At 35.4% G+C, this 26,496-nt stretch overlaps 1 protein-coding gene across 1 annotated transcript; it reads left to right on the forward strand.

The window, feature by feature from the left end:
- The first annotated feature begins 1,857 nt into the window (after nt 1-1,857).
- On the forward strand, nt 1,858-24,831 carry LOC138338392 (uncharacterized). The gene is made up of 5 exons (XM_069289349.1): nt 1,858-2,445; nt 20,363-20,427; nt 20,991-21,133; nt 24,275-24,564; nt 24,676-24,831. Exons 1-5 carry the CDS (start codon nt 1,858-1,860, stop codon nt 24,829-24,831), a joined length of 1,242 nt encoding a protein of 413 aa, XP_069145450.1.
- Nucleotides 24,832-26,496: the final 1,665 nt, after the last annotated feature.

Below are 26,496 nucleotides of genomic sequence, written 5' to 3' on the forward strand. Positions count from 1 at the left end.
CATGATCCTTGAATCCATAATTCAATTCAAGAAAAGTTATGATCAAAGTCAATGAAGTTAAGAGTCAAGTCCAAAAGTTAAGAAGCAAGTCAAAGTAAGTTTTTAAATATTTGTAGAGTCTTAAACAACACTTTAACTTTGTTTTAAGGCTCAAGCTATAAGTTGAGCAACGAGTAAAGCGTTAAGTTGATATTCCTTTCTTCAAGAGTATACGGGGACTAAGTATCCCCATGGCGAAGTAAGAATGTTTTCACATTTGAAAAAGTAAAGAGCCTTTGAAATAGTTTTCAGACAGAAGTAATAGCTTAATAACATGAAGAAAGCAGGGAAACTTTGATTTCCAAGAGAATTTTGAAAGCTACGTTTTGAGCAATAATCTCAATCCACAAGAGCAGTATATTTATAAACATAAGAGTCAATATATACTTGGGAGTAGTATTGAGAACCGATGTGGAGATGTGATTTCATATTAACTTAAGTCTCCATGAAAACCATGTAGCCTTCATGGGTAGAAAAGGGTCATTATTTTTTAGATGAATCCTTTTCATAGAATACTAGTAGATCCATTAGACAATTCATGTCTTATACTCTGGCAAGGTTAGGACGGCCGGGCAGCGTTGGCCGAGTAAAAATGTATCATCACTATAACTCTTCAGTGATGGTTATCGATTAGAGAAGCTTTTACAGAAGTATTGTATTTCCATATACATCAGTTATTTGTATTTTTACATACATCTCAGATATTATTTGTATACTTGTTACGTTCAGAGCTTAAAACATATTTTAGTCAGTTTTTCTTTATATTGCATTCACCTTTAAACTAGATATATTGAATAAGAGTTCGTAAATCATAAGTTGAACAGAGCCAAGGTAAGTGTTTTTTCTTACTCCTTTTCAAGCACAAGTGTCATTTAGTATTCCAACTCGCATACTTGTACTTTCAATGTACTGATGTCAGTTGGTGTGTATCATATTATGATGCAGACACAGGTAACGAGGATCGACATCCAGCACATTATTGATCCAATTGAGCATCCCAGAGTCGGTTGGTGAGCCTCCTTTCATTTTGCAGGACATCTTTTATTGATTTCTACTTAGTTTAGTAGAATGTTGTGGGGTTTTTATCAACATTCATCTCATCTAGTTTAGAGGCTTAATAGACAATTAGTAGTTGAGTTGTCTTTACATTTTCATTCTAATGTTAAAGACTTGTGTTGCCATTTTGGCCAAGTTGAATGTTTAGAATTTTACAACATTCTACATAGTATTAATAATCAATTCAATTAAGTTATTTTATCCTTATAAGTGTGATTGTTGTCTTTTGCTAAGTTAAGTAAGTCATGCCAAGGGTTCGCTCGAGGCCAGCAATGGTCACCAAGTGTCAGTCCTGCCCAGGGTGTAGGCTCGGGCCATGAAAAACTTGTTATTAGAGCACAAGGTTCAAGAGTCCTAGGGAGTCTATGAATCCGTGTCTGTAGAGTCTTAGTCATCATTGTGAAGTGCGCACATCTATGATTAGGAGGCTACAACATTGAGGAATATCTCACCTCTTTCATATTTCTTTTTGTTCGTTAGAGTTTACATCTAAAAGTATCTCTCTAATTTGAGCTTGCAAGTGTCTCAGATAACAATGTCTCCCCGAAGAGCAGCAAGAGGCCGTCCAACTAGGAGAAATGTAAGATCTCGGGAATAGGAGTTACCCAACGCTATTGAAGTGCAACTTCAAGGGGAGGTTACTAATGATTACTTCAGTGAAGCTATCCGGATGTTGAGTCAAGTTTGACCAACCAAGTGGGGCAACAAAATGGAGCTCGACAAAAAGAGGTTGACACTTCGAGGATTCAGGAATTCTTGAGGATGAATCCACCAAGATACTCTCCCTATCTCTATTCCTCCATACAGAATGGCACTAGCATAGTTGAAAGAGCTAAAAAACAATTGGAAGATTTGTTAGATAAAGGCTTTATTCGACCAAATGTCTCACCTTGGGCCGCTCCCGTCTTGTTTGTAAGGAAAAAAGATGGTTCCCTCAGGATGTGTATAGAGTACCGCCAATTGAATAAGGTGATCATCAAGAATATGTATCCTCTCCCAAGGATAGATGATCTTTCCGATCACCTTCAGGGTGCTTCTTGCTTCTCGAAAATCAATCTTAAATCAGGCTATTATCAGCTGAAATATAGGGAATGTGATATTCCAAAAACAACATTTAGAACCAGATACAGGCACTATGAGTTTCTGGTTATGTTCTTTTGTTTGACAAATAAACATGTAACATTTATGGATCTTATGAACAGAGTATTCAAACCTTATTTAGATCTGTTTATTATAGTTTTCATTGATGACATACTGGTTGATTCAAGGAATCAAGAAGATCATGCTAGTCACCTCAGGATTGTTCTTCAGACTTTGAGAGCTAAGGAGTTATATGCCAGTTCTCCAAGTGTGAGTTTTAGCTTAAGTATATGGCATTCTTCGGCCACATCGTTTCTGGTTATGGGATTAGAATTGACAGCCAGAAGATTATAGTAGTTGAGAGTTGTCCAAGACCCACATCTCCAACTGATATAAGGAATTTCTTGGGTTTGACTGGTTATTATTGGAGATTTGTTGAAGGGTTTTTATCTATCTCGTCTCCTTTGATCAAAATAACTTAGAATACAATCAAGTTTCAATGATTTGAAGCTTGTGAGAAAAGTTTTCAGGAATTGAAAAAGAGATTGACTACCGCTCCGATTTTTAACTTACCAGAAGGTACTTAAGATTTCATGGTGTAATGTGATTCATAGAGATTTGGTTTGGGTAGTGTGTTAAGGGAGAACGACAAGATTATAGCTCATGCCTCTAAACAATTTAAGGTTCATGAGAAGAATTATCCAACTCATGACTTGGAATCGGCTGCAGTAGTGTTTGCTTTGAAGATATGGAGTCACTAAATAGTGTTCATGTTGACATATTCACTAATCACAAGATCCTCCAATATGTGTTCACTCAGAAGGAGATAAATCTCAAACACAGGAGATGGTTAGAATTACTCAAGAATTATGACATGAGTATTCTTACCACCCAGATAAGGCTAATGTGGTTGCTGATGCCTTAAGCAGGTTATCCATGGGGATTATCACCCATGTTGAAGAAGAAAAGAGGGAATTAGCAAAAAATATGCACAGACTTGAACGTCTGGGAGTCAAATTTATGGATTTCATAGAAGGAGGGATATAGGTGACTAATGTGGTTGAATCATCACTAGTGTCAGAGGTGAAATAGAAGCAAGACCAAGACCTCATTTTGCTTGATTTGAAGGCGGCTGTCCATAACAAAAGAGTATTGACTTTTGAACAAGGGGGAGATGGTGTGTTGAAGTACCACGGTACATTATATGTACCTAAGGTGAATGGACTCCAAGAGAGGATCCTAGAGGAGGCTGATAACTTTAGATATTCCATTCATCCGCGTTCCACCAAGATGTACCGCGATTTGAGGGAGGTATATTGGTGAGAAGTCATGAAGAAATATATTGTTGAGTTGGTTCCCAAGCGCCCAAGTTGCCAACAAGTGAAAGTAAATCACCAAAAGCCTGGAGGTTTGGCTCAGACTATATAACTTTCAGAGTGAAAGTGGAATATGATTAATATGGACTTTATCGCAGGGTTTCCAAGATCCGGCAGACAATATGATTCTACTTGGTTGATTATCGATTGAATGACAAAGTCAACCCATTTCTTGCTGGTAAAGACTACCTATTCGGCCGAGGATTATTCTAAGTTGTACCTTCAAGAGGTGGTGAGAATTTATGGAGTTCCAATATCCCTTGTTTCAGATAGAGGTGCACAATTTACTTCACAATTCTGAAAATCTTTCCAAAAAGGCTTAGGTTCAAAGGTGAACTGAAGGACTACTTTTCATCATTAGATTGATGGACAAGCAGAACGTACTATCCAGAATTTGGAGGATATGTTGAGAGCTTGTTTGATCAATTTCTAAGGGAGTTGGGATGACCACATACCGCTCATTGAGTTTGCTTACAACAACAGTTACCATTCAAGCATCCAAATGGCTCCATATGAAGTTCTTTATGAGAGACGATGTAGATCTTCTATTGGGTGGTTCGAAGTTGGTGAAGCAGGGTTCATAGGACTATGTATAGTTCACCAAGCTATGGATAAGGAGAAAATGATTCAAGAGAAAATGAAAACGACATAGAGTAACCAAAAGTCCTACACAGATGTTAGGAGAAGGTCGTTCGAGTTTGATGTGGATGATTGGGCGTATTCAAAAGTTTCACCCATGAAGGGTATTATGAGGTTTGGTAAGAAGGAGAAACTTAGTACCCGGTATATTGGTCTATACAAAATCTCTAAGAGAGTGGGCAATGTAGCTTATGAGTTTGAGCTACCCCAAGAATTAGTGGAGGTTCACCGAGTATTCTATATTTCTATGTTGAAGAAGTTATTGGTGATCCTTCATTGATTGTACCAACTAAGAATGTTGGGATTAAGGATAACTTATCCTATGAAAAAGTTTCAATCCAAATTTTAGATCGTCAAGCTCGCAAGTTGAGAACTAAGAAAGTTGCGTTAGCCAAAGTCCATTGGAGGAAATAATTTGTTGAACTTGGTAAGTCGAGGAAGATATGGAGAGAATACATATTAAGGTACTAAATTCTCTTTTTAGCATTTTATGAAACTATGTGTAAGCATGTTATTACTCACTTTTGTTAGTTGAGTGCTAAAATGATGCTATTATCCTTAGCTTAGTGAAAGAGTTCTCATTCGAGGACGAATGTTTCAAAGGGGGAGATTTTGTAACATCTCGTAATCCTAAATATCTAGGATTAAACAAAGAAAGTAACAATAGTTATTTTTCGAAAGTATAGGAAAAAATCTGAAAAATTTCCTAAGTTTAGAAAGTGAGTTTTGGTTATTTTCACATGGCCATAACTTCTAGATCAGAAGAATTTAGGATAAATTATTTATATGTACTAAAATCCCTTGGTAATATCTTTCCAACGGCGCCAAGTTTTCTTATTTTCGATGTCGTATGAGGGAGATAATGTTTTTCATAAGTTGAGATGTTGGACTGAGGAAAGTCCAATCCGGATTTTAGTAAGGCTAAAGTAGTCTTTTTACCCTATTATTTCCTAATTTTTTAAAAAGGTTTAATTGGGGTAAAACAAAGTTTTATTTCAGATAAGAAAAAAATACTTTTTACGCTTATTCTTTGGGAGAAAATAGAAGAGAAGAAGGAGAAAAGAACAAGATTTCACCAAGAACGCTAAGAGATTCTAATGGAATTCGTCGGGGGTGATTCCTATCGAGGTATGTGAGATCTTTCTGTGTGGGTTCGTTCATCCACACACCAATATGGTTAATTCAACATGTTTTGTATTGATTTAATGAAGAATCTTGAAGTTCTTGATGCACAATTGTTGAAATCTTGTTAGTAGAATTGTAGTCTACCTTTAGTGGGTTGTGATTCGTGTTTCCGGGCTTTTTTACGAGTCTAAACTATTGTGTATGAGGATATTAGTGGTCCTAAGTGTTTGGGGGAACATCCATAGAAGTTTGAGAGGTTAAGAGTTGAAAATCGAAGAAGAAAATTTGTAAAACCCGTCTGACACACCTTGGGGCGCTGCACCTACTAGAGCCCCTCAAAAAAGACTCTGTCGGTCAGGCTCTGGCACACCGCGCCTACCTGAGCGCCTGAGGACAGTGTTTGTCTGTCAGACTGGTGCCTCATGCCTCTCAAAGCGCCAGGGTCACCTGGATTTCCCATATCTCCCCTATATTTTTGTACTAGTTCCTAAATGATGTACTTATCATTCCGAGTTGATTCCAATACTCTAAGTACATCTAAACATGATGAACCATATATAAAAATGAGATCATTATCTTTTAATCCATAATTCAATTCAATAAAAGTTAAGATCAAACTCAAAGAAGTTAAGAGTCAAGTCTAAAAGTTAAAAAGCAAGTCAAAGTAGGTTTTTAAAGATTTTTAGAGTCTTAAACAACATTTTAACTTTGTTTTAAGGATCAAGTTATAAGTTGAGCAAAGAGTAAATAGTTAAGTTGAAATTTCTTTCTTCAAGAGTATAAGGGGACTAAGTATCCCAAAGAGAAGTAAGAATATTTTCACATTTAAACAAGTAAAGAGCCTCCGAGCTAATTTTCACAAGGAAGTAATAGCTTTATGAAATGAAGCAAGAAGGGAAACTATGATTTCCAAGAGTGTTTTTAATGCTAAGTTTTGAGCACTAATCTCAAACCACAGGAGCGGTATGTTTTATAAAAATAAGAGCCAATATACTTTTGGGAGTAGTATTGAGCACCGATGTGCATATGCGAGTTCATATTAACTCAAATATCTATGAATACCATGTAGCCATCATGAGTACAAAATGTTCATACTTTTTAGATGAACCCTTTACACAGTATAGTAGTGGATCCATTAGGCAGTTCAGGTCCTATACTCTGGCAAGATTAGAATAGCCGGGCAGCGTGGATCGAATAACGATGTATCATCACTATAGCTCTTAAGAGATGGTTGTCGCTTAGAGAAGCTCCCACAGATGTATTGTATTTTCATACACATCAATTATTTGTATTTTTACATATATCTCAGATATTATTTGTATACTTGTATACATTCAGAGTTTACAACACGTTTTAGTTAGTTTTTCTTTATATTGCATTTACCTTTAAATTGCATATATTGAATAAAAGTTAGTAAGTCATGAGCTGAACAAAGCCAAGGTAAGTGTTCTTTTTTACTCTTTTTCAAGCTTAAGTGTCGTTTAATATTCCATACTCGTACATTCAATATAGTGATGTCAGTTGGCCTGCATTGTATTGTGATGCAGACATATGTAATGAGGATCTATATCTAGCACATTTTTTTATCCAATTGAGCATCTAGAGTCAGTTGGTGAGCCTTTTTTCATTCCGTAAGACATCTTTTATTGCATTCTAGCTTGTCCCAACATTCATCTTAATCATTTTAGAGGCTTTTTATACAGTTAGTAGTTCAATAGTCTTTACATTTTCATCTTATGTTAAGACTTGTTTTTTCATTTTGGCCAAGTTGAATATTTAAACCTTTAAAACATTCCAGATAGTATTACCAATCAGTTTAATTAAGTTCTTTTATCATTATAAGTGTGATTGTTATCTTCCGTTGAGTTAAGTAAGCCATGTCAAGGGTTTGCTCGAGGCCAGCAATGGTCACCGAGTGTCGGTCCCGCCCATGGTGTAGGCTCGGGGAGTGACATATTCTATAATAATAAACTTTGCCTTTATGACACCGGTACTCATACCATTCTCCACCCATCACACACAAACAAATAGTCATATTGACTTTTTCTTTTTATCTCTTTTCGTTATTAGAATTAATCAACATGGAAAAGTTTACCTTTCACCAAGTCTCATTACTCCCACACACATACCACAAGGAAATACACAAATTTCATACACTTAACAGGGGTTTAGAAATCCACTTGCCTAAATCAAATATAAATTTACTCAGGAACTTGAGTCTTCCCTTTTCGTTGAACTTCCAATTCAAAGAAATCTCTTCGTCTCCTCTCTTCTACATGTAAATTTTATGCCTCTCTTTATTTTTTTTTCCTTCTGCGTACTTTTCTTTTGTTCCTTTGTCAGTTTCTGAATTTCAACCATATAGGACTTTGCCCTTCTTTTATTTTTATTTATTTAATTATTATTATATAATCATTTATTAAATTTGAAAACTATACTTATTCTCACAAATCATAAATTATATATAAACTATTAAAATGATTTAAATCAGAAAAAAAGGTAAAATTCATAAAACGACTAAAAGGGTCGTTCCAATAACTAGAAGTCAATTCCACTTCAATTTTATTGTTATTTTTAATGTATTTACCCTTAAAAGGTATCCATTTCTAGGAGCAATAACTATATTAGAAACAACAATAAAATGAAAAAAATGATGGGAAAACGAAGAGGATAAAAAATCAACAAGATAGATGAAATATGTATTTAGATAATATATGACAAGTTTCTATTTTTAAAAAATCAAATAGAAAAAATTAGATCTACTAGTGAGCACCTTGATGGACTTATCGGATATATATATATATATATATATATATATATATATATATAGAGAGAGAGAGAGAGAGAGAGAGAGAGAGAGAGAGAGAGAATAATTTTATAGAAATAATTGGTACTTTTTTGTTTCTAAAAGATTTGGCTTAAGTTGATATAGTAATTTTCTAGGTGAAATAACAATAGGTCAGTGATTTTTGGGTTACAAAATAAAGTTGAAAGACTTTCTAAGAAAACTATTATAATGACCCGGTTGGTCATTTTTGAAATGTTTTATGAGCGTACATTTTGTCCCCCTCGATACTGACCCCAATTTGTTTCTTTATGAGTTTTGAAAGGCTGATTCAGAACTTTAAATTTAAAGTTATCTTTTACGCTTTGAGTTTGAAAGGCTAATATTGTTAAGAAAGTGATTCTTGGTGTCTATTGGAGTTTCGAGTGTCAAAATGGAATTATGTCAATTTTATCAGCCCAAAAATATGGAATCTAATCTATGAGAGTTTTGGCATTTAGATTCAGACTCTTTTTGAGGATTTGAGATCTTAAGTTGGAAAATTATGGAAATTTAGTCTCTGGGTTTACTTAGATCAATATTCAGGGTTTGAATGCTTGAATCGAAACTCCAAGAGTTCCATTAGATTCGAGAATTTTTAGGCCTAGGTGAGGTCTTGGCTATTTTTTGAGAGGTACCAAGCTTGTTTTAGCCATTTTACGTGATGTGTTAGTTTTTTGTGGCTTTCACAGATGTCGGGCCAAGTAGACCTCAGTTTCATATCTCAATGGTCCCATTGAGTTTAAAACATCGAGTATAATCGATTTGCTTATGTAATTTTTATGTGAGAGGTTTTGGAAAAATTTGAGTATCCTTTGATTATTTTGTGCAATTTAGCTGATGTTCTGGTGTTGTAGTCCTCGCATTTAATTAGGGCCTTCTTTTTACCAAAAGTCAGCTCGCAAAAAGTGAGACTAACCTTGTAACACTTCGAAAGTTCATGAATTGGTATAGAGCCTCATATGATTAACTAAGACTTAAAGCATTGTTTCTAAGCCTAATTTAATGTACTTAAGCTAGTTAGGAAGTGTTAGAGTCAAAACGTAAAGAAACGTCCAAGACGTTCAGAAGTTAGTAAAATTGAACTAGTAAAACGTTCTTAGGTTTCGTGAAGGTTTGGAGGTGTTGTATGAAGTCTAAAATTTGTAAAATCACTTTAAATATGTAAAATAATGTATATAGAGTGAAAACGTCCAGGTCCGACCCCCCGAGGATTGCCCTAGTCGTCCACTAAGGAACCCCAAACTTGGCCAAATAAGATGCCCAAGGCAGCGCGGAAATGCACTATAGTGAAGTGCCTCTGCGTCGCGGACTTGGTCCCACAGGGAACAAAAATCTCAGTCTGCGTCGTGGTAACGTAGAGGACTCTTTTGGTTCAAAAATTTATATATAAAATCTAGTGGGAACAGCTCCGCGTCGCGAACTTGTTCCCCGACAAAAATTTTGAAACTTGAAATTCAAGTTTGACTTCATTAAAGGGTCAACTTAAATGAGGGGTCTTTTGTGAATTTCATGGGAGGGTTATATATTGATTTTCAATCAGTTTTACCTCAAATTCACTCACTCAAATCAAATACCCAAATCAAAATCCAAAAGTTCTTACCTCTCTCCACTATTTCTCTTTATTCATCCTTCATTGAAGGAAGAAAGAAGCTTGAAGAAGAAGACCAAATTTTTTAGCATTTCACTAGAATTTCGTGTATTATTTCTCTATAAGGTAAGGATTCTTAATTCTTGGTTTTGCTTTCCCTAAGAGGTCCCTTCAAATTTTATTTCTAAATCACTCAATTCAAAGAGTTTTCTTCTACAAATGGGTTTTCTTCTAAACTTGAAATTGATCATTGATTATGACTAGTTGTGATTACCCATGGCTAATTAAGTGTAGATTGTTGAGTTATTGATTTTGATTAATGGTAATTCGTGCAAATCATTTCCTTTTCCTCAATTTTGCCAAATCTAGGATCTTGCTTATGAATTGATGGGAATTGATAAATGTATTGATTTTTAGACTTGTTTTAACTATTCTAATTCATCTACGGACTGCCTAGGGTCATATATTTTAGGGATTGAATCTAACTTTTGAAGAATTCATGATGAACCCTATTCCCCTAACCCTAGGTCATGGATTGATGTTGAATTGGTTAGTGATGATACAATTGACTTTGTTTTTGCATAAATTACTACTGTATGATGTTATTAAGTCTATCGATCGGTGAATATGGTTGGTTGATGATAAGACCATTGAAGGAGACTCATGAAGGTGAATTGGTAAGACCTTATGATCTTGAATCTTTTACATAAATTATGATGACTTATACTTGATGATATTTAATTGAAGTATTACATTTGATTATATTATATAGGTCACGGTATAATGAATGTAATTGAAATGTATTGATTATATGGGTTGTGAGATTATGATTAAGGTATGATGATATAAGGTTGATTGTGAATCACTTATGTTCCTTACTATGATGTGATGATGAAGGTATGTTAATCTTACAAATGAAGGGTTGCAATGAAAGGACATTCTCATGCAATACCTAATGAGCTAAATGATATGCTATACAAAGGGGGTTAGTATCCTATGACCTACATTAAGATATAATCAATTAATAAAGGCTTAAATACATTTCAAAAAGGAACTTTAGCTTAGCGCCGAATGAACTTGATATGAGAGATGTCCCTTCCCAATGTGGGACGGTAGGTTCACAATGATTCTCATGAAATAGAGATTACAATGCAACGGTGCATACAGAGGGCCTCAATCATGTATCCTAGTTCTTGAACTATGTTTCTCTCATAGGAACACTAGCTAGTGGATCCACCTATAGTGCTATGTTCATATTTGGTTCTACCTTGGCAAGTACACCACCTTCTTCCGGTGTAGGGTTTCATGACACCGGATTCCACATTTAGATCATGTGGTCTATGGTTTATGGTAATTTTTCCTGAAAGTAAAATAAAGTAATAAAGTGAACACTAAGTAGGGTGACTTAAGGGGTTTGACTTAGTGTAGGTAGGGGTATGGGACTCTATTTATACATTGCACAAGATGGCCTTGAGGGAAGTCCTAGGTAGTTGTTCTTATGTTATTATGTATCATGATATCATGAAATGTATAATGTTGACTTTATATGATGTTGGTTACATTGATGAACATGGTGTTGGTCTAAATTGCTATATGTGGTGATGACTACCTATGATGATATATGTTATGAGGCCTATCTTGTTTACTCGATTGTGTGGGGTTATGAGACTCCACATGAGCATTGCACTTGTAGGCTTGGGATGTGGTTGTTTTTAAGGGTCTTGTATATTGATGACATGACTTATTGAACATGAAACGTTAATGTGACATTATGATGATATTGTTCTTGTTTATGAACATGTCTTATGTTGTTGTGATCCTTGTCTTGTATATGCTCTCTTGTATGTGAATAAAGGTTTTCAAAATGAATTTGCATGTTTTTAATGAAATGGTTCATTTCATAATGTCTTCAAATGGTTTTATGTGCATATATCCATACTTAATACAAATGGTGTACTAACCCATATTTCTATGTTTTTTACAAATATATAGGTTCCGGCCATTGAGTTCTTAGGAGGTCGATTGAAGAAGACTTGGACTCTTTTCTCCAAGTGTTGGTAGGTCCTCATATTCGAGGATGTTACCTTTTCTATGCTCTATCTTTTAAGTTGTATTGTCTTAAAGACATTGTTTATTCCTTTATCATTTGAATATTGATGTAAGCTAATGGCATATTGACTTTGTATTGGCTATGTCCAACATTTGTACTCATTTAGATGGTTCAGTATGAGATGAATTATTATACTAATTCTAAGTATCTTAGTTGTTTAAATGAGAAACCTATGTATGCTTTATATACGAGGAGTTCGGTAAACTCCCTATGTATTATGCGAGAGGTCTATGTAAACCTATATAAATATGTATGAAATTTTTTAATTTTTTCTCATTTTTAACCTATGAAATGTAATGATGAATGCTAAGAGGCTGCTCTTAGTCCTCTCCAAGGACGACGACACCAGTTACGCCTTAGGGGTGCTCCTCAATCGTGACAAACCTTTTGAAAAGGCATCGCTTAAGCGATTAGGGTCCTTTTAGCGATAGTTGCTTAAGTGGAGGCTAATTCGCAAAAGCGATACCCCAACTTTTTGTGTGGTTCACTTAAGTCAACCCATGGTCCTAAAAGGAACATAAAAGAGGGTTTTTTCCTGCAATTTTGGAGTTTCAACCCTATTTTTTTATTTTTGTGCTTGGTAAATTCTTTGAGGTGATATTGAAGAGATTTCTTGCGCTAAATCATTTGGGTGAACTTTTGTGACCCTAAAACTTCATTTTCCTTTGATTATTTATGAGTTTAACATCAAAATTTGGGGTTTCAATTTGCAAAAATGACAAGATTATTCCAAAACTCAAGTTTTTAACTAAAATGGACTTGTGAACTGATTTTAAGTCTTATTTCGAAATGATTTTCACCAATAAAGCCTTATGGCCTAGAGCAACATTTTAAGTACTGATTTCTAATTTAAACCTCATTTTTGATATTATTTTTTGTTGATTGACCCATTTTTCAAGTACATGAGTTTTTCAAAAGTTTATTGTAAATACTTGATTGATGTAGACTGTGTTATTTTGGTCGGTACGGATTGAAAGGGAAAGACTCGAGTCTTGGAGTATGTAATTGGTTGAATTAAGACAAGTGATCTCCCAAACTTTTTATTCTAGTATAATTTGTGTACTCACTTCATTGTGTGTGTTGTAATAATGAGAATGCGGTGGAGAGTTAAATGTTCCACTTGATAAATTTTAATGAATAAAAAGTTATTGTAATGAAAAGACTATCATAATTGTCTTGTTGTTATCTTTATTGATTGATTGATGGAAATTCTTGGGTAGCATGATTGTGGACTTAAATCACTTGAATTGTTGTCCGCTCCTTATGGTTTGAACTTGGTTGTGTGCATTGATTGTAGTCCAGAGCGATGAGACATGTGATATAAAGCCAATGAAAAGTAGTTTTGAATAGTGATATAAAGCCGATGAAAAATGGTTCTGATTAGTGAAATGATATAAACCCGATGAGAAATGGTTCCAGCTAGTAAAATTATATAAATTCGATGAAAAATTGTTTCAGCTAGTCATGAAATGGTATAAAGTCGATGGAAAATGGTTATGTCTAGTGATTTGATATAGAACTAATGAAAAATAGTTTCGTCAAGTGATATTGTGCCGTAGGAAAATGATTTCAGCAAGAAATTGATTATTGTGATTTGATACATTTTGATGCTTACATTTGAGATTGACTTGTTATTGATCTACTTGAAAAATAATACGTGTTATTGATCTACTTGACATTGAGATTGACTTGCTTGATCAGTATGTATTACTACTTGATCAGTATGTATTACTACAATGATTATTCAATCCAATTTAATTTGATTGGGCATGTGATTTCTTTTCTTAATATTAAAAGCGGAAAATGATTTAAAATCACTTTAATTATTTCAATTGATATAAAACTATTTTCTATTCATTTTTTGATTCTCAAATATCCTTGATGTCAATTTTTTGGCTAAACAATATCTTTATGTTTAACGATCCACACTCATAAAATGAATGAAGGTATAATGTACCAAATGTCATGTACTAATGACATTTTAGACCGTTCTATGTTAGAATAATTGAAAATTACTTAATATATTAACCCATATGATTGATATGATTTTGGATTTCATAGTAAATTAAATATAAACCAAAAAGTTGATCGTTTACTCTCTACACTCACTTCTCTCCGCCCCGCCCCGCCCCCCTTTCTCTCTCTTTCAACTTTTTTTCTTGAAAATGAAATCATATTTTATAATCTATGACATATGTGCTATTGTGATGGAAAAAGAAAACACTTATAACAACAATTTGCTATACATATAATTATCCAAATAAAAACATTTTTTAATAAAAAAAAACTCTACAAGACATTATTTTCTACGCACAAAATTATAAAAATAATAAAAAAAAATTTGCAAGTTCAAAAAATAATGAATAAATCCAATATTCAATCAAAGCAGAAATTTAGAATGGACATTTTTTCAATTGCATTAACAAAAACAAAGGAGGAGTGTTGCAGCTTCTTTTTAGTTATTGCAGTACTTATTAGCAAAATAAGGTTTTTTAAATTAAATGAATTTAAATTTTATATTTTAAATTGTTTAACTATTTAGATTATTTTACGTTATTTTAAATTTTGAATTATGCAAAAAAAATAATAATTATTATATCGACTATTTAAAATGAAATACTTGATTAAAAACTATTGAAAATCATTTCAATCCATTAAAAATATTTCAACTCATCCTTTTTACGAACCCACTAAAAAAAAACCAATAATTATCGTAAACACTCTTGTAACCTTTAATGTTAACTATTACTTGAAGGGGATAAAAGTCGGATAAGATCACGTGGAAGTAGTGAAATGAACTTTACAACAATTTTAACTAAAAAACCAAAATTGTTATGAAACTATATGAAATTAGAAGACGAATAAAGTAGGGAGATAAGGAAGATTTCTTATTCATCTTGAAGTATATTCAGAATTCATTGATCTTTCACAAATCTTCTTTACAATGAAAGAAAACCCTTTATTTATAGGGAAAACTTTACTTAGTCCCCAAGTAAGATTTCTAACCATATCCTACAAGGACTTTACATAATTAGACATTCACTATAATACAAATTGTTTATAACACTCTCCCCTTGAATGTCGGTAGATTATGTGCTTCGTGAAAACCTTACTAGATAAAACCCAGTGGGACAAAACCTTGTTAGGAAAAAAGAGTACATCGCGTATTAACTCCCCCTAATGACAACATCAATTCAGAGACTAGAATCTTTATTTTCCAAGCTTGTGCACCATCTTCTTGAAAGTTGTAGTTGGTAGAGAGTTGGTGAATAAATCAACAATAATATTACTTGAATAGACCTCTTGAATGTTGATATCACCATTCTTTGGAGCCCATGATGTAGAAAAACCTTGACGAAATATGCTTTCTTCTATCTCCTTTTAGGAATCTTCTTTTCAGGGTTAAAGATACCGTCAACGATATATCATTTTGCATTGATTCACAATACGCGATAACTTATTGAGATCTCATCACTTCATTATTTTTAGGTAGCTATCCCTCTCATGAGGTTTCATAAAGTGTTATGTCGTAGGTTCCCCAAGAGCACATTATCTTCTTATTATGATCATTTTGAGTCTTTGATCCTACCCCTTTTTCAAGGATTATTTTATTTAGAATTAATTAGTCTATCATGCTCATGCATGTCGTAGACTCTATCCTTAAGGGACATTCAATAAGAGTATTTACAACTCTTCAGTTGCTTCTAGTCTCCCCCTTATGTTAGACAAACTAACATATATCTCAATTATTTGAAGAATCTATCTTTGTGCATCATTGTATATTCATTGATTATATGCTACATACCAAAATAACCAGATGAAAAATATTTGGTCGTTGACCATAAATCAATTGAAAGAGAATCTGATCATAATTTATTGGTTCGATGCGTACAATTACTTTTGTATGTGGTATAATATTTCAAATCAACACATGGAGCTTTATTTTTACAAACAATGATTTCACTATCTCTGACATTTAATGTCACGACAACTTGAGTATTTATCAATATTATCAAGATAAAATGTCTTTGATTACATATTCTAAAATTGTGCTCTTGACTCAATTATTTTTGCACAAATAATTTTGTGAATGTCAATCTACTGGTTGACAACAAACAAACATGTGATTATCTTATAGATGCATCTTTTTTTCATGTCACATGATAGGTGAACGGACAAATATTCACCTTTCATACTTTTTAGAATTCAGAGATTTAATCTCAACATTAGTTGATCCAATCAACTTGTCAGAACAACAACAAAAGAATTCTTGAAGAATCTTCTAGTTTTTCAATGTATGTCCATTACTCAGTATGCATATCTTTGGAATGATCAAATTATTCATGCCAACTAATAAAATTATTAGTACTTGTATACTCCATGTTTACTACGCCATGTGCCTTCTGCTTTAAAAAATTTCTAATTTATTATTATATGAGTAAATTTCAATTTTATTAATCCAACAGTAATTTCAGATTTATTTCTTCTCAATTACATTACCCTATAGGTGAGTCGTGATCCCATCATTGAACGAACTAATCTGAAGAAAATTGTGCATGTAACATATTATTTGTGCCAATATTTTTGCAAACATCAAGTTGCGAGATAACAATAGGCACACATGAGACCATATAGAAGAAACATTTATTAGGACCATTAAATATCTAAACAATCCACTAAGTGGATGACTAGATTCACATATATCTGTATATGTTCCTAGAACTCAGAGAATTCAAGCTCAACTTTTGTTATGGTGGTCTCACAATTAACTTACCTTGTTAACAAGCAGTACAAAAAAATTCACGTCTAGCATGCTGGCTTAGCACCTCATTCACTCTAAAGAACGGATCTGAACTTTTACCATTTATCAAAGGTTCTCATTCTTCATGAATGGAACAGAATCATCTAAGTACATCAAATTTTGATAACTTAGTACCTCATTCCATATTTATTTTCATCATTTAATCAATTGTCTTCTTTTAGACATTTATGCACTGCTACATTCACTTTGGGAAATGAATATGCTTCAACGAGATATATTTGATGACTAATTTTATCAAAAACTCATTATTTCCCTTAGTCATCATAATATCATCAATATGGTGCATTGAGACTCAAACCCAACGTCTTATTCCATAAATCAATGAGGGACATGAATACAACATCTTTCATCACAAAGCATTAAGACTTCTGATGTCTTACCCTCTAGGTGCTATTGGACGTAAACACATCGTCTTATTCTTTTGGTGAGGTATAACTTAAATTCATTGTCTTACCCACAATGAGGCTCAACCTCAAGCCTTTGAAAATAATTGCAATTTTATCACTTTTGATGATCATTTATATGATTATATATTATAATTAAACACAAAACTGAGACTAATGATTTCTTATAATCAACACTAGCAGTTAATGGATATAGTTTAATAGATCACGTACCTCATGTAGAGATTGAAAATATATTTTTCACTAAATTGTGCTTATTGAATTATTAAAATAAATTCAGGAATTCTCTTCCTAATCGGTTAAAATTAAACGTATAGAAAGTCGACAAGTCTCTTCAAATATTTACTTTAGATAGTACCTCGAGATCTGTTATATAAATAATTATAACATAAAGATAAATCATACCTTGAAAATACAAGAACCTTATTGCATAACTTATGCAACATCTCTTTTGCAGTTTTTCCGTCTTCTTCATAATTTTTTAAGAATAGAACAATCATACTGATAACGTGTTATGAAATTATATGAAATTCGAAGACGAATAAAGTAGGGAGAAGAGAAAGATTTCTAATTCATTTTGAAGTATATTCAGGTCATTGATCTTTCACAAATCTTCTTTACAATGAAAGAAAACCCTTTATTTATAGGGAAAACTTTACTTGGTTCCCAAGTAGAATTCCTAACCATAACCTACAAGGACTCCTCATAATTAGATATTCACTATAATACAAATTATTTATAACAAAAATAAAATACCACTGCTTGAGCAACATGTTGACTAAATAAAGGTAACCACAGTTGGGAATTTTTTTAAAGATAAAAAACAGTGATTGACTTGGTCAAGTGAAATTAAATTTGTGCAAAGAGAGTGTACTTACAATATTTTATTTTTATTTTAAACAAACTAAGCTTCTATTTATTATTGATACGTAAAATGTTACGAATTGAATTGGACATCCCAAATGATTTGTATGATCAATGAGTTAAATACTTCAATTCTCCTTTTAGCAAAGGTCTTTTTACGAGCTGGGCTCGAACTTTTCCTTCCCTGTCCAGGAGTGCATACTGAAATAATATTTTAGGTATATTAGAATTTTTGAAATAAAATATATTAGTTCTCTAATTAATTTTAAGAAATAGTTACTTACTAATAAGAATAAAAATTAGTAAAAGGATATATTATTTTTTTAATATACTAATGTGAATAAATTGAAGAAAAACTAATAGATGGAATACAAAGTAACTCAAGTAAATTGAAAAGTGAAGTTTCCTTAATTAGTACTCCTATCTTCCACTCCAAATAATGTTTGAAATTAAGGTTTGAGTTGTGACAAATATAAGTGTTGAAAATATGAGAGCAAAACAACAATTCTATATGTGAAAATATGAATAAACGAGTTGGCTTGAGACTATTTCAGCTACATTTTTTTTAAAAAAAACATGAATTACACACACTAAAAAAATTAATTAGCCATGAAATTGTCATCATAAAATGAAATTCCTTATATATTTTTTGATGTTCGATCATCAAGGAGTAAGAACAAAATATTATTGCAGTGGGAATAAGGAGGATAGAAATCCGAATGGGGATATACGCGTATAATAATTGTGGAACATTATTTATGAAACTTTATTTTTTACTCTTATTGAAAAATTTACTTCTTAAAACTTTTTAAGGAATTTGTTTTCTAGAGAAAAATATTTTTAAAAAATGTAACCTATCAAGCATGAATATTTTAGAAGTGTTTTACTTTGTGCCAAACACACTTGAAAGCTTTAAAGAAAATATCTTGGTATACAAAATCCAATCAAGGAAGTTTGCAATAATTGATATGCACTTTATTATTTTTAAAAAAATTACAAAAATGACAAACAAAGTATTAAAAAACCAAAATTTACACATTATAAATTGGACAATTAGGTGGACTCAAACTACTATAAATATGTGAAGGAGCATATTGCAACTTACACACACTACTAAGAAGCTTTAACGACCTGTTTAGTCATTTCGAGCAGTAGAATCATTTGTGATAAAAACTGACTGGGTCGACGGATCACGCGACGGACCGTCATAGGCACAACGGTCCGTCAAGCTTCTTCGTTTCAAAACACTTCAACTCTGAAATCTGGGTACTGGGGCCAACTCTCTGAACTTCACGACGGAACTGCAGCACGGACCGTCGTAGGTACGACGGACCGTCACAAACCTCTTCACTGAATTTGACTCTCTGAACTTTGTGACGGACCTGCAGGACGGACCGTCGCAGATACGACGGGCCGTCACAAGTTGCGTAACCCCAACTAGTTCGGAATTCTGCTAAAAGTTTTTAAGGGGTGTTTTGGACTATTCATGATTATAAGTATGAAATTAGTGGGGTAAATTTAATAATTTATTTACTTGGGGGTTAAAGAAGTTAATAAGGAAATAAATAGTGGGTTACTTTTATCATCTTTTATACTTGATTATATGATAATTAGGGTAAAAGAAAAAGAATCTGGAGAAGGAAAAATAAAAAGAACAGAGAGAGGGAGAACGAGCGAGAAAAGAAAGAAGCGAAGAGGAAACGAAAGGCATTGAGTAGTAGCTTGCTTGATCACAATTCTTCGGTGGAGGTGGGTTATGGTTTGTTTCTATATGATAGATAAACTCTAAATAGCGATCGATATGTGTTGGGTAGTATTGTAAAGTCTTCTATATGTTTGATTGTGTGTTGGTATGTTGTGATTATGTAATTGTGATGGATTAGAACGATGAGACTGTTGAATCTTAATTCCTCTCTATTAAGATGATGCCTTGGCATAAACAAGGCTTGATGAACTAAAATAATGAGATAAATGGATCGGGTGTCACGTTCCGACATGTAGAATCAGGGGATCGGAGTGTCACGTTCCGACAGGTAGAATTAAGGGATCGGGTGTCACGTTCCGACACGTAGTATTAGGGGATCAGAGTGTCACGTTCCAACACGTAGTATTAGGGGATCGGAGTGTCACGTTCCGACACGATAATAATAAAGAGAAGTAATCTTGAATTATGTTATTATACTCAATTCAAAGAAACTATTTTCCCAAATGAGTATGGTGTGGAGGCTTCAGTCCTCATAGGTGTGCTTGGTGTTGTTGCCAATGGTTCTTGTACTTGTTTTTGTCACCTGTTAAGTATTGTGGTTGAATTTACATTATTATTCAGTATATATTGCTTTCTATTCTGAGTTGGCCGATGATACCTACTCCGTACTTGTTCCTTGTACTGACCCCTACTTGTATTTTCTTCTTTGTTATTTTGTGGAGTGCAGCAAGTGCTTCATCGATTTGGACTCGCCCTCAACTCTAGCCAGTCTCCAGCATATCAGAATTCAGGGTGAGCTATTGTTCCTAGCTCGTGCTGGATTCTCTCCTTCACGTCTTGATATCTTGAAGTTCGGACATGGACCATTCTTTTACTTATTTTAGCTTCTTAAATACTCTTAGATTTAGAAATTTGAGGATAGATGTTCTTGATGTGATGACTTCTAGTTTTTGGAATAATAAGTATTAACTTTAGAAATTTTATATAACTGATTTTCGTTAATGAGTTTTGAGTCTTGCGCATTATATTTTGTTCACTATGGTTGACATATTGCTAAATGTTGGGGTTTAGATTTATTGGTTCGCTCACATAGGAGGATAAGTGTGGGTGCCACTCGCGGATCGTTTTGGGTCGTGACAATCTTGGTATCAGAGAGTTAGGTTCGTTGGTCTCATTACACAAGAACGAGTCTAGTAGAGTCTTAAGAAACGGTAGGGGGACGCCCTTACTTTTTTTTGAGAGGCTATAGGAACTTAGGAAGATTTCATTCTTTCCTTCTTTCGTGCTATTACTTGGATCAAATTGGTATCTAGGTGATACAAATTGGTATCTGACATCCTCACTCTATTTCGCAGATGGTTAGAACTAGAGCAACAACTGTGCCAACACCAGCACCGGCAAGACAGGTTTCGTCTTAAGCCAACCATTGGGGCTATAGCTCGAGGAGGAGCAGTGGCAAGAGGCCGTGGTAGAGGTCGCAGGAGGACGATCTCTAGAGGTAGAGGACAAACACCTGGTCCAGCTAGTAATAGGGCGGTGACTCCTCCACCAACTGATGAGGTAGTAAGAGAGGGTGAGGAAGGGGAAAATGAACAGGTACAAGATGAGGAATTACTACCCCAACCTATCCCAGAGATGATCAACCAGGTTCTTACTTACCTTAGCGGGTTATCTAATCGGGCCTGACACCTCCAGTGCTTCCTGTACCAGCACCTCAGGTTCCGGGAGTATAACATGCCGCTACTGTGGCTCCCTACATGGATGCCTCATTGGAAGTAAGCACGTTTCCTCGATTGACTACAAGGCCTATAATGACGAGTGATCAGCATGAACTTTTCACTAAATTCTTGAAATTGAAACCTCCAGTCTTCAAGGGTGCTGAATCTGAGGATGCCTATGATTTTCTGGTTGATTGTCATGAGCTGCTACATAAGATGGACATAGTAGAACAACTCGGTGTTGAGTTTGTGACCTATCAGTTTTAGGGAAATGCCAAAATGTGGTGGCGGTCGTATGTGGAGTGTTAACTAGCACAGACACCACCTATGACTTGGGCATCATTCTCTAGCTTATTTATGGAGAAGTATATACCTCGGACTTTGAGGGACAAGAGGAGAGATGAGTTCCTGAGTCTAGCGCAAGGCAGGATGTCTATTACTGCTTATGAGGCTAAATTTCGTGCACTATCCAGGTATGCCACCCAGCTTTGCTTCATTCCACAAGAGCGGATTCGCCGCTTTGTGAAAGGATTGAGGTCAGATTTGCAGATCCCAGCCTTACAGGTAGCTGCTGCAGCAAATTCCTTTCAGGAAGTGGTTGACTTTGTGATAGAGGTGGAGGGGGTGAAGCAAGACAACTTTACCATGGCGTCGTAAGAAGTTCCGTACGGGAGGTGAGTTTAGTGGTTCTTACTCCAGAGGGCAAAGTTCAGGAGGTTACCCAGCCCAACTTATTCAGTCTTCACTACAGGCTATAGTTAGGGGTCCATCGCAGACAGGTCAACATTTCTCTAAGTTTTGGAGGTTATCCCCAGATTTCGTCATTCTCACAGAGACCTATCCTTGACTCCAGAGATTGTTATGGATGTGAGGAGACTGGACATATTAGGAGGTATTGTCCAAAACAGTGTTACAGACCCCCAATAGTTAGAGGTAGAGGTGCTCATGGGAGAGGTCGCCATTCTGGAGGACGTGGTGGCCAAGGTAATGGTGGTCACCCAATCAACCGGGGTGGCGGGCAAGCTGGAGCTACTGCAGTGCAACAGGGTAGGGGCAACGGGCAGATAGGTGATAGGGCCCATTGTTATGCTTTCCCCGGGAGATCTGAAGCAGAGACATTTGATGTTGTTATCACAGGTAATCTTTTGGTCTGTGATTGTATGGCTTCTGTATTATTTGATCCTGGATCCACATTTTCGTATGTATCTTCCTCATTTGCTACTGGTCTTGATTTATGTTGTGATTTGCTTGGCATGCCTATTCGTGTCTCTACTCCTGTGGATGAGTCTGTGATAGTTGAGAAGGTGTATAGGTCTCGTCTTGTGACTTTTGTGGGGAGCAATACTCATGTAGATTTGATTATTTTAGAGATGATTGATTTCGATGTAATTCTGGGTATGACTTGGCTTTCTCCAAATTTTGCAATCTTAGATTGTAATGCTAAAACTGTGACATTAGCCAAGCCTGGGACATATCCGCTAGTGTGAGAGGGTGACTACATTTCCACTCCAGTTCATATCATCTCCTTTCTTCGTGCTAAGAGAATGGTTAGTAAGGGTTGCTTAGCTTTCTTGGCACATCTCAGGGATGAGACTTTTCAAGTACCTTCGATTGAGTCTGTCTCGATAGTCCGTGAGTTTCTGGATGTGTTTCCTGCAGACCTTCCTGGTATGCCACCGGATAGGGATATTAATTTTTGTATCGATCTGGAGCCGGGTACTCGCCCCATTTCCATACCCCTTATAGAATGGCTCCAGCTGAGTTAAGGGAGTTAAAGGCCCAACTTCAGGAGTTGTTGGGTAAAGGTTTTATTAGACCAAGTGCATCCCCTTGGGGTGCTCCTGTCTTATTAGTGAAGAAGAAGGATGGGAGTTTTCGGATGTGCATAGACTACAGGCAACTAAATAAGGTAACTATTAAGAACAAGTATCCTCTTCCTCGCATTGATGATTTGTTCGATCAGTTACAAGGTGCTTGTACCTTCTCAAAAATCGATTTGAGATCTGGTTATCATCAATTGAAAATACGGGTAGCAGATGTGCCAAAGACTGCTTTTCGAACCAGGTATGTGCATTATGAATTCTTAGTAATGTCTTTTGGGCTTACGAATGCCCCTGCTGCTTTCATGAGCCTGATGAATGGGATTTTTAAGCCATATCTAGACCTCTTTGTTATTGTATTTATTGATGATATACTGGTATACTCAAAGAGCAGGAAAGAAAATGAGGAGCATTTGAAAATTTTATTAGAATTGTTAAGGGAGAAAAGGCTTTATGCCAAATTCTCCAAGTGTGAGTTTTGGCTAGATTCAGTGTCCTTCTTGGGGCACGTGGTTTCTAAGGATGGAGTGATGGTGGATCCTTCTAAGATTGAAGCAGTGAAGAGTTGGGTAAGACCTACTAATGTTACAGAGGTAAGGAGCTTTGTGGGTTTAGCTAGATACTATCGTCGATTTGTCAAGGGCTTTTCTTCTGTTGCATCCCAACTGACAAATTTGAATAAGCAGAATGTTCCATTTGTATGGTCTCACGAATGTGAAGAAAGCTTCCAGAACCTCAAGACCTTGTTGACTACTGCACCAATTCTTACCTTGCTAGTGGAAGGTCAGAATTTCATTGTTTACTGTGATGCATCTTATTCTGGTTTGGGTGCAGTGCTAATGCAGGAGAGGAATGTAATTGCTTATGCTTCGAGGCAATTAAAGGTGCATGAACGTAACTATCTGACCCATGATTTGGAGTTGGCTGCAGTTGTGTTTGCATTAAAGCAATGGAGACATTATCTATACGGGGTCAAGTGTGAAGTCTATACAGATCATTGTAGTTTACAGTATGTCTTTACTCAGAAAGATTTGAATTTGAGGCAGAGAAGGTGGATGGAACTACTAAAGGACTATGATATTACTATCTTGTATCACCCAGGAAAAGCTAATGTTGTGGCAGATGCTTTAAGTAGAAAAGCAAGGAGCATGGGAAGTCTAGACTACCTACAGATTTCTAGACACCCATTGGCTAGAGAGGTTCAGACTTTGGCTAATGACCTCATGAGGCTGGAAGTACTTGAGAAAGGAGGACTTTTTGCCTGTGTGGAGGCAAGATCTTCTTTTATTGACAAGATTAAGGGAAGGCAATTTGCTGATGAGAAGTTGAGTCGAATTCGGGATATGGTGTTACGAGGAGAGGCTAAAGAGGCAATAATTGATATTGAAGGCGTTTTGAGAATTAAGGGAAGGGTATGTGTGCCCCGTGTTGATGATTTGATTCACACTATTCATACAGAGGCTCATAGTTCAAGGTATTCTATACATCCTGGTGCAACCAAGATGTATCGTAACCTAAAGCAACATTTTTGGTGGAGTGGGATAAAGCGTGACATTGTTGATTTTGTGGTCCAATGCCCGAATTATCAGCAGGTAAAATATGAACACCAGAGGCCCGGAGGAACACTTCAAAAAATGCCCATTCCTGAATGGAAATGAGAAAGAATTGCAATGGATTTTGTGGTTGGTCTTCCAAAGACATTGGGTAAGTTTGATTCTATTTGGGTAATTGTCAACAGATTAACTAAGTCTGCTCACTTCATTCCGGTCAAAGTGACTTACAATGCAGAGAAGTTAGCCAAACTTTATATCTCAGAAATTGTTCGATTGCATGGAGTTCCACTATCCATCATATCAGATAGAGGTACGCAATTTACTTCTAAGTTTTGGAGAACATTGCATGCAGAATTAGGTACTAGGTTGGATATTAGTATTGCATTTCACCCTCATACCGATGGTCAATCTGAGCGAACGATTCAAGTGTTGGAAGATATGCTTCGTGCATGTGTGATAGAATTTGGTGGTCATTGGCATAACTTCTTAACCTTAGCGTAGTTTTCATACAATAATAGCTATCACTCAAGTATTGATATGGCCCCATACGAGGCATTGTATGGGAGAAGATGTAGGTCTCCCATTGGGTGGTTTGATGCATTTGAGGTTAGACCTTGGGGTACTGACCTTCAGAGGGAATCATTAGAGAAAGTGAAATTTATTCAAGAAAAACTTTTAGTAGCTCAGAGTAGGCAGAAGGAGTATGCAGATCGAAAGGTTAGAGACTTGGATTTTATGGAGGGTGAGCAAGTCTTGCTGAAGGTTTCGCCCATGAAAGGAGTGATGCGGTTTGGTAAGCGAGGTAAGCTTAGTCCACGGTATATTGGTCCATTTGAAGTTCTGAAGCGCGTGGGGAGGTGGCTTATGAATTGGCATTGCCTCCAGGACTCTCAGGAGTGCACCCGGTATTTCATGTGTCTATGCTGAAAATATACCATGGGGATGGAAACTACATTATTCATTGGGATTCAGTTCTTCTTGATGAGAATTTATCTTATGAGGAGGAGTCTGTTGCTATTTTAGATAGAGAAGTCCGCAAGTTGAGATCAAGGGAGATTGCATCCATCAAAGTTCAGTGGAAGAATCGGCCAGTTGAGGAGTCCACTTAGGAGAAGAAGGCTGATATGCAAGAAAGATATCCACATCTTTTTACAGATCCAGGTACTCTTTCTCACCCTTGTTTTTCTTCTTGTAATCTTTCGGGGACTAACGATGGGTAAATTGGTATCTATTGTAACGACATGTTTAGTCATTTCGAGAAGTAGAATCATTTGTGATAAAAACTGACCGGGTTGACGGATCACGCGACGGACCGTCATAGGCACTACAGTCCGTCAAGCTTCTTCGTTTCAAAACACTTCAACTCTGAAATCTGGGTACTGGGGCCAACTCTCTGAACTTCACGACGAAACTGCAGAATGGACCGTCGTAGGTACGACGAACCGTCACAAACCTCTTCACTGAATTTGACTCTCTAAACTTTGTGACGGACCCGCAGGACGGACCGTCACAGATACGACGGGCCGTCACAAGTTGCGTAACCCCAACTAGGTCGGAATTCTGCTAAAAGTTTTTGAGGGGTTTTTTGGACTATTCATGATTATAAGTATGAAATTAGAGGGGTATGTTTAATAATTTATTTACTTGGGGGTTAAAGAAGTTAATAAGGAAATAAATAGTGGGTTACTTTTACCATCTTTTATACTTGATTATATGATAATTAGAGTAAAAGAAAAAGAATCTGGCGAAGGAAAAATAAAAAGAACAGAG

This window comes from Solanum lycopersicum, chromosome 9 (genome assembly GCF_036512215.1).
Source record: "Solanum lycopersicum chromosome 9, SLM_r2.1".
NCBI classification, from domain to species: Eukaryota; Viridiplantae; Streptophyta; class Magnoliopsida; order Solanales; family Solanaceae; genus Solanum; species Solanum lycopersicum.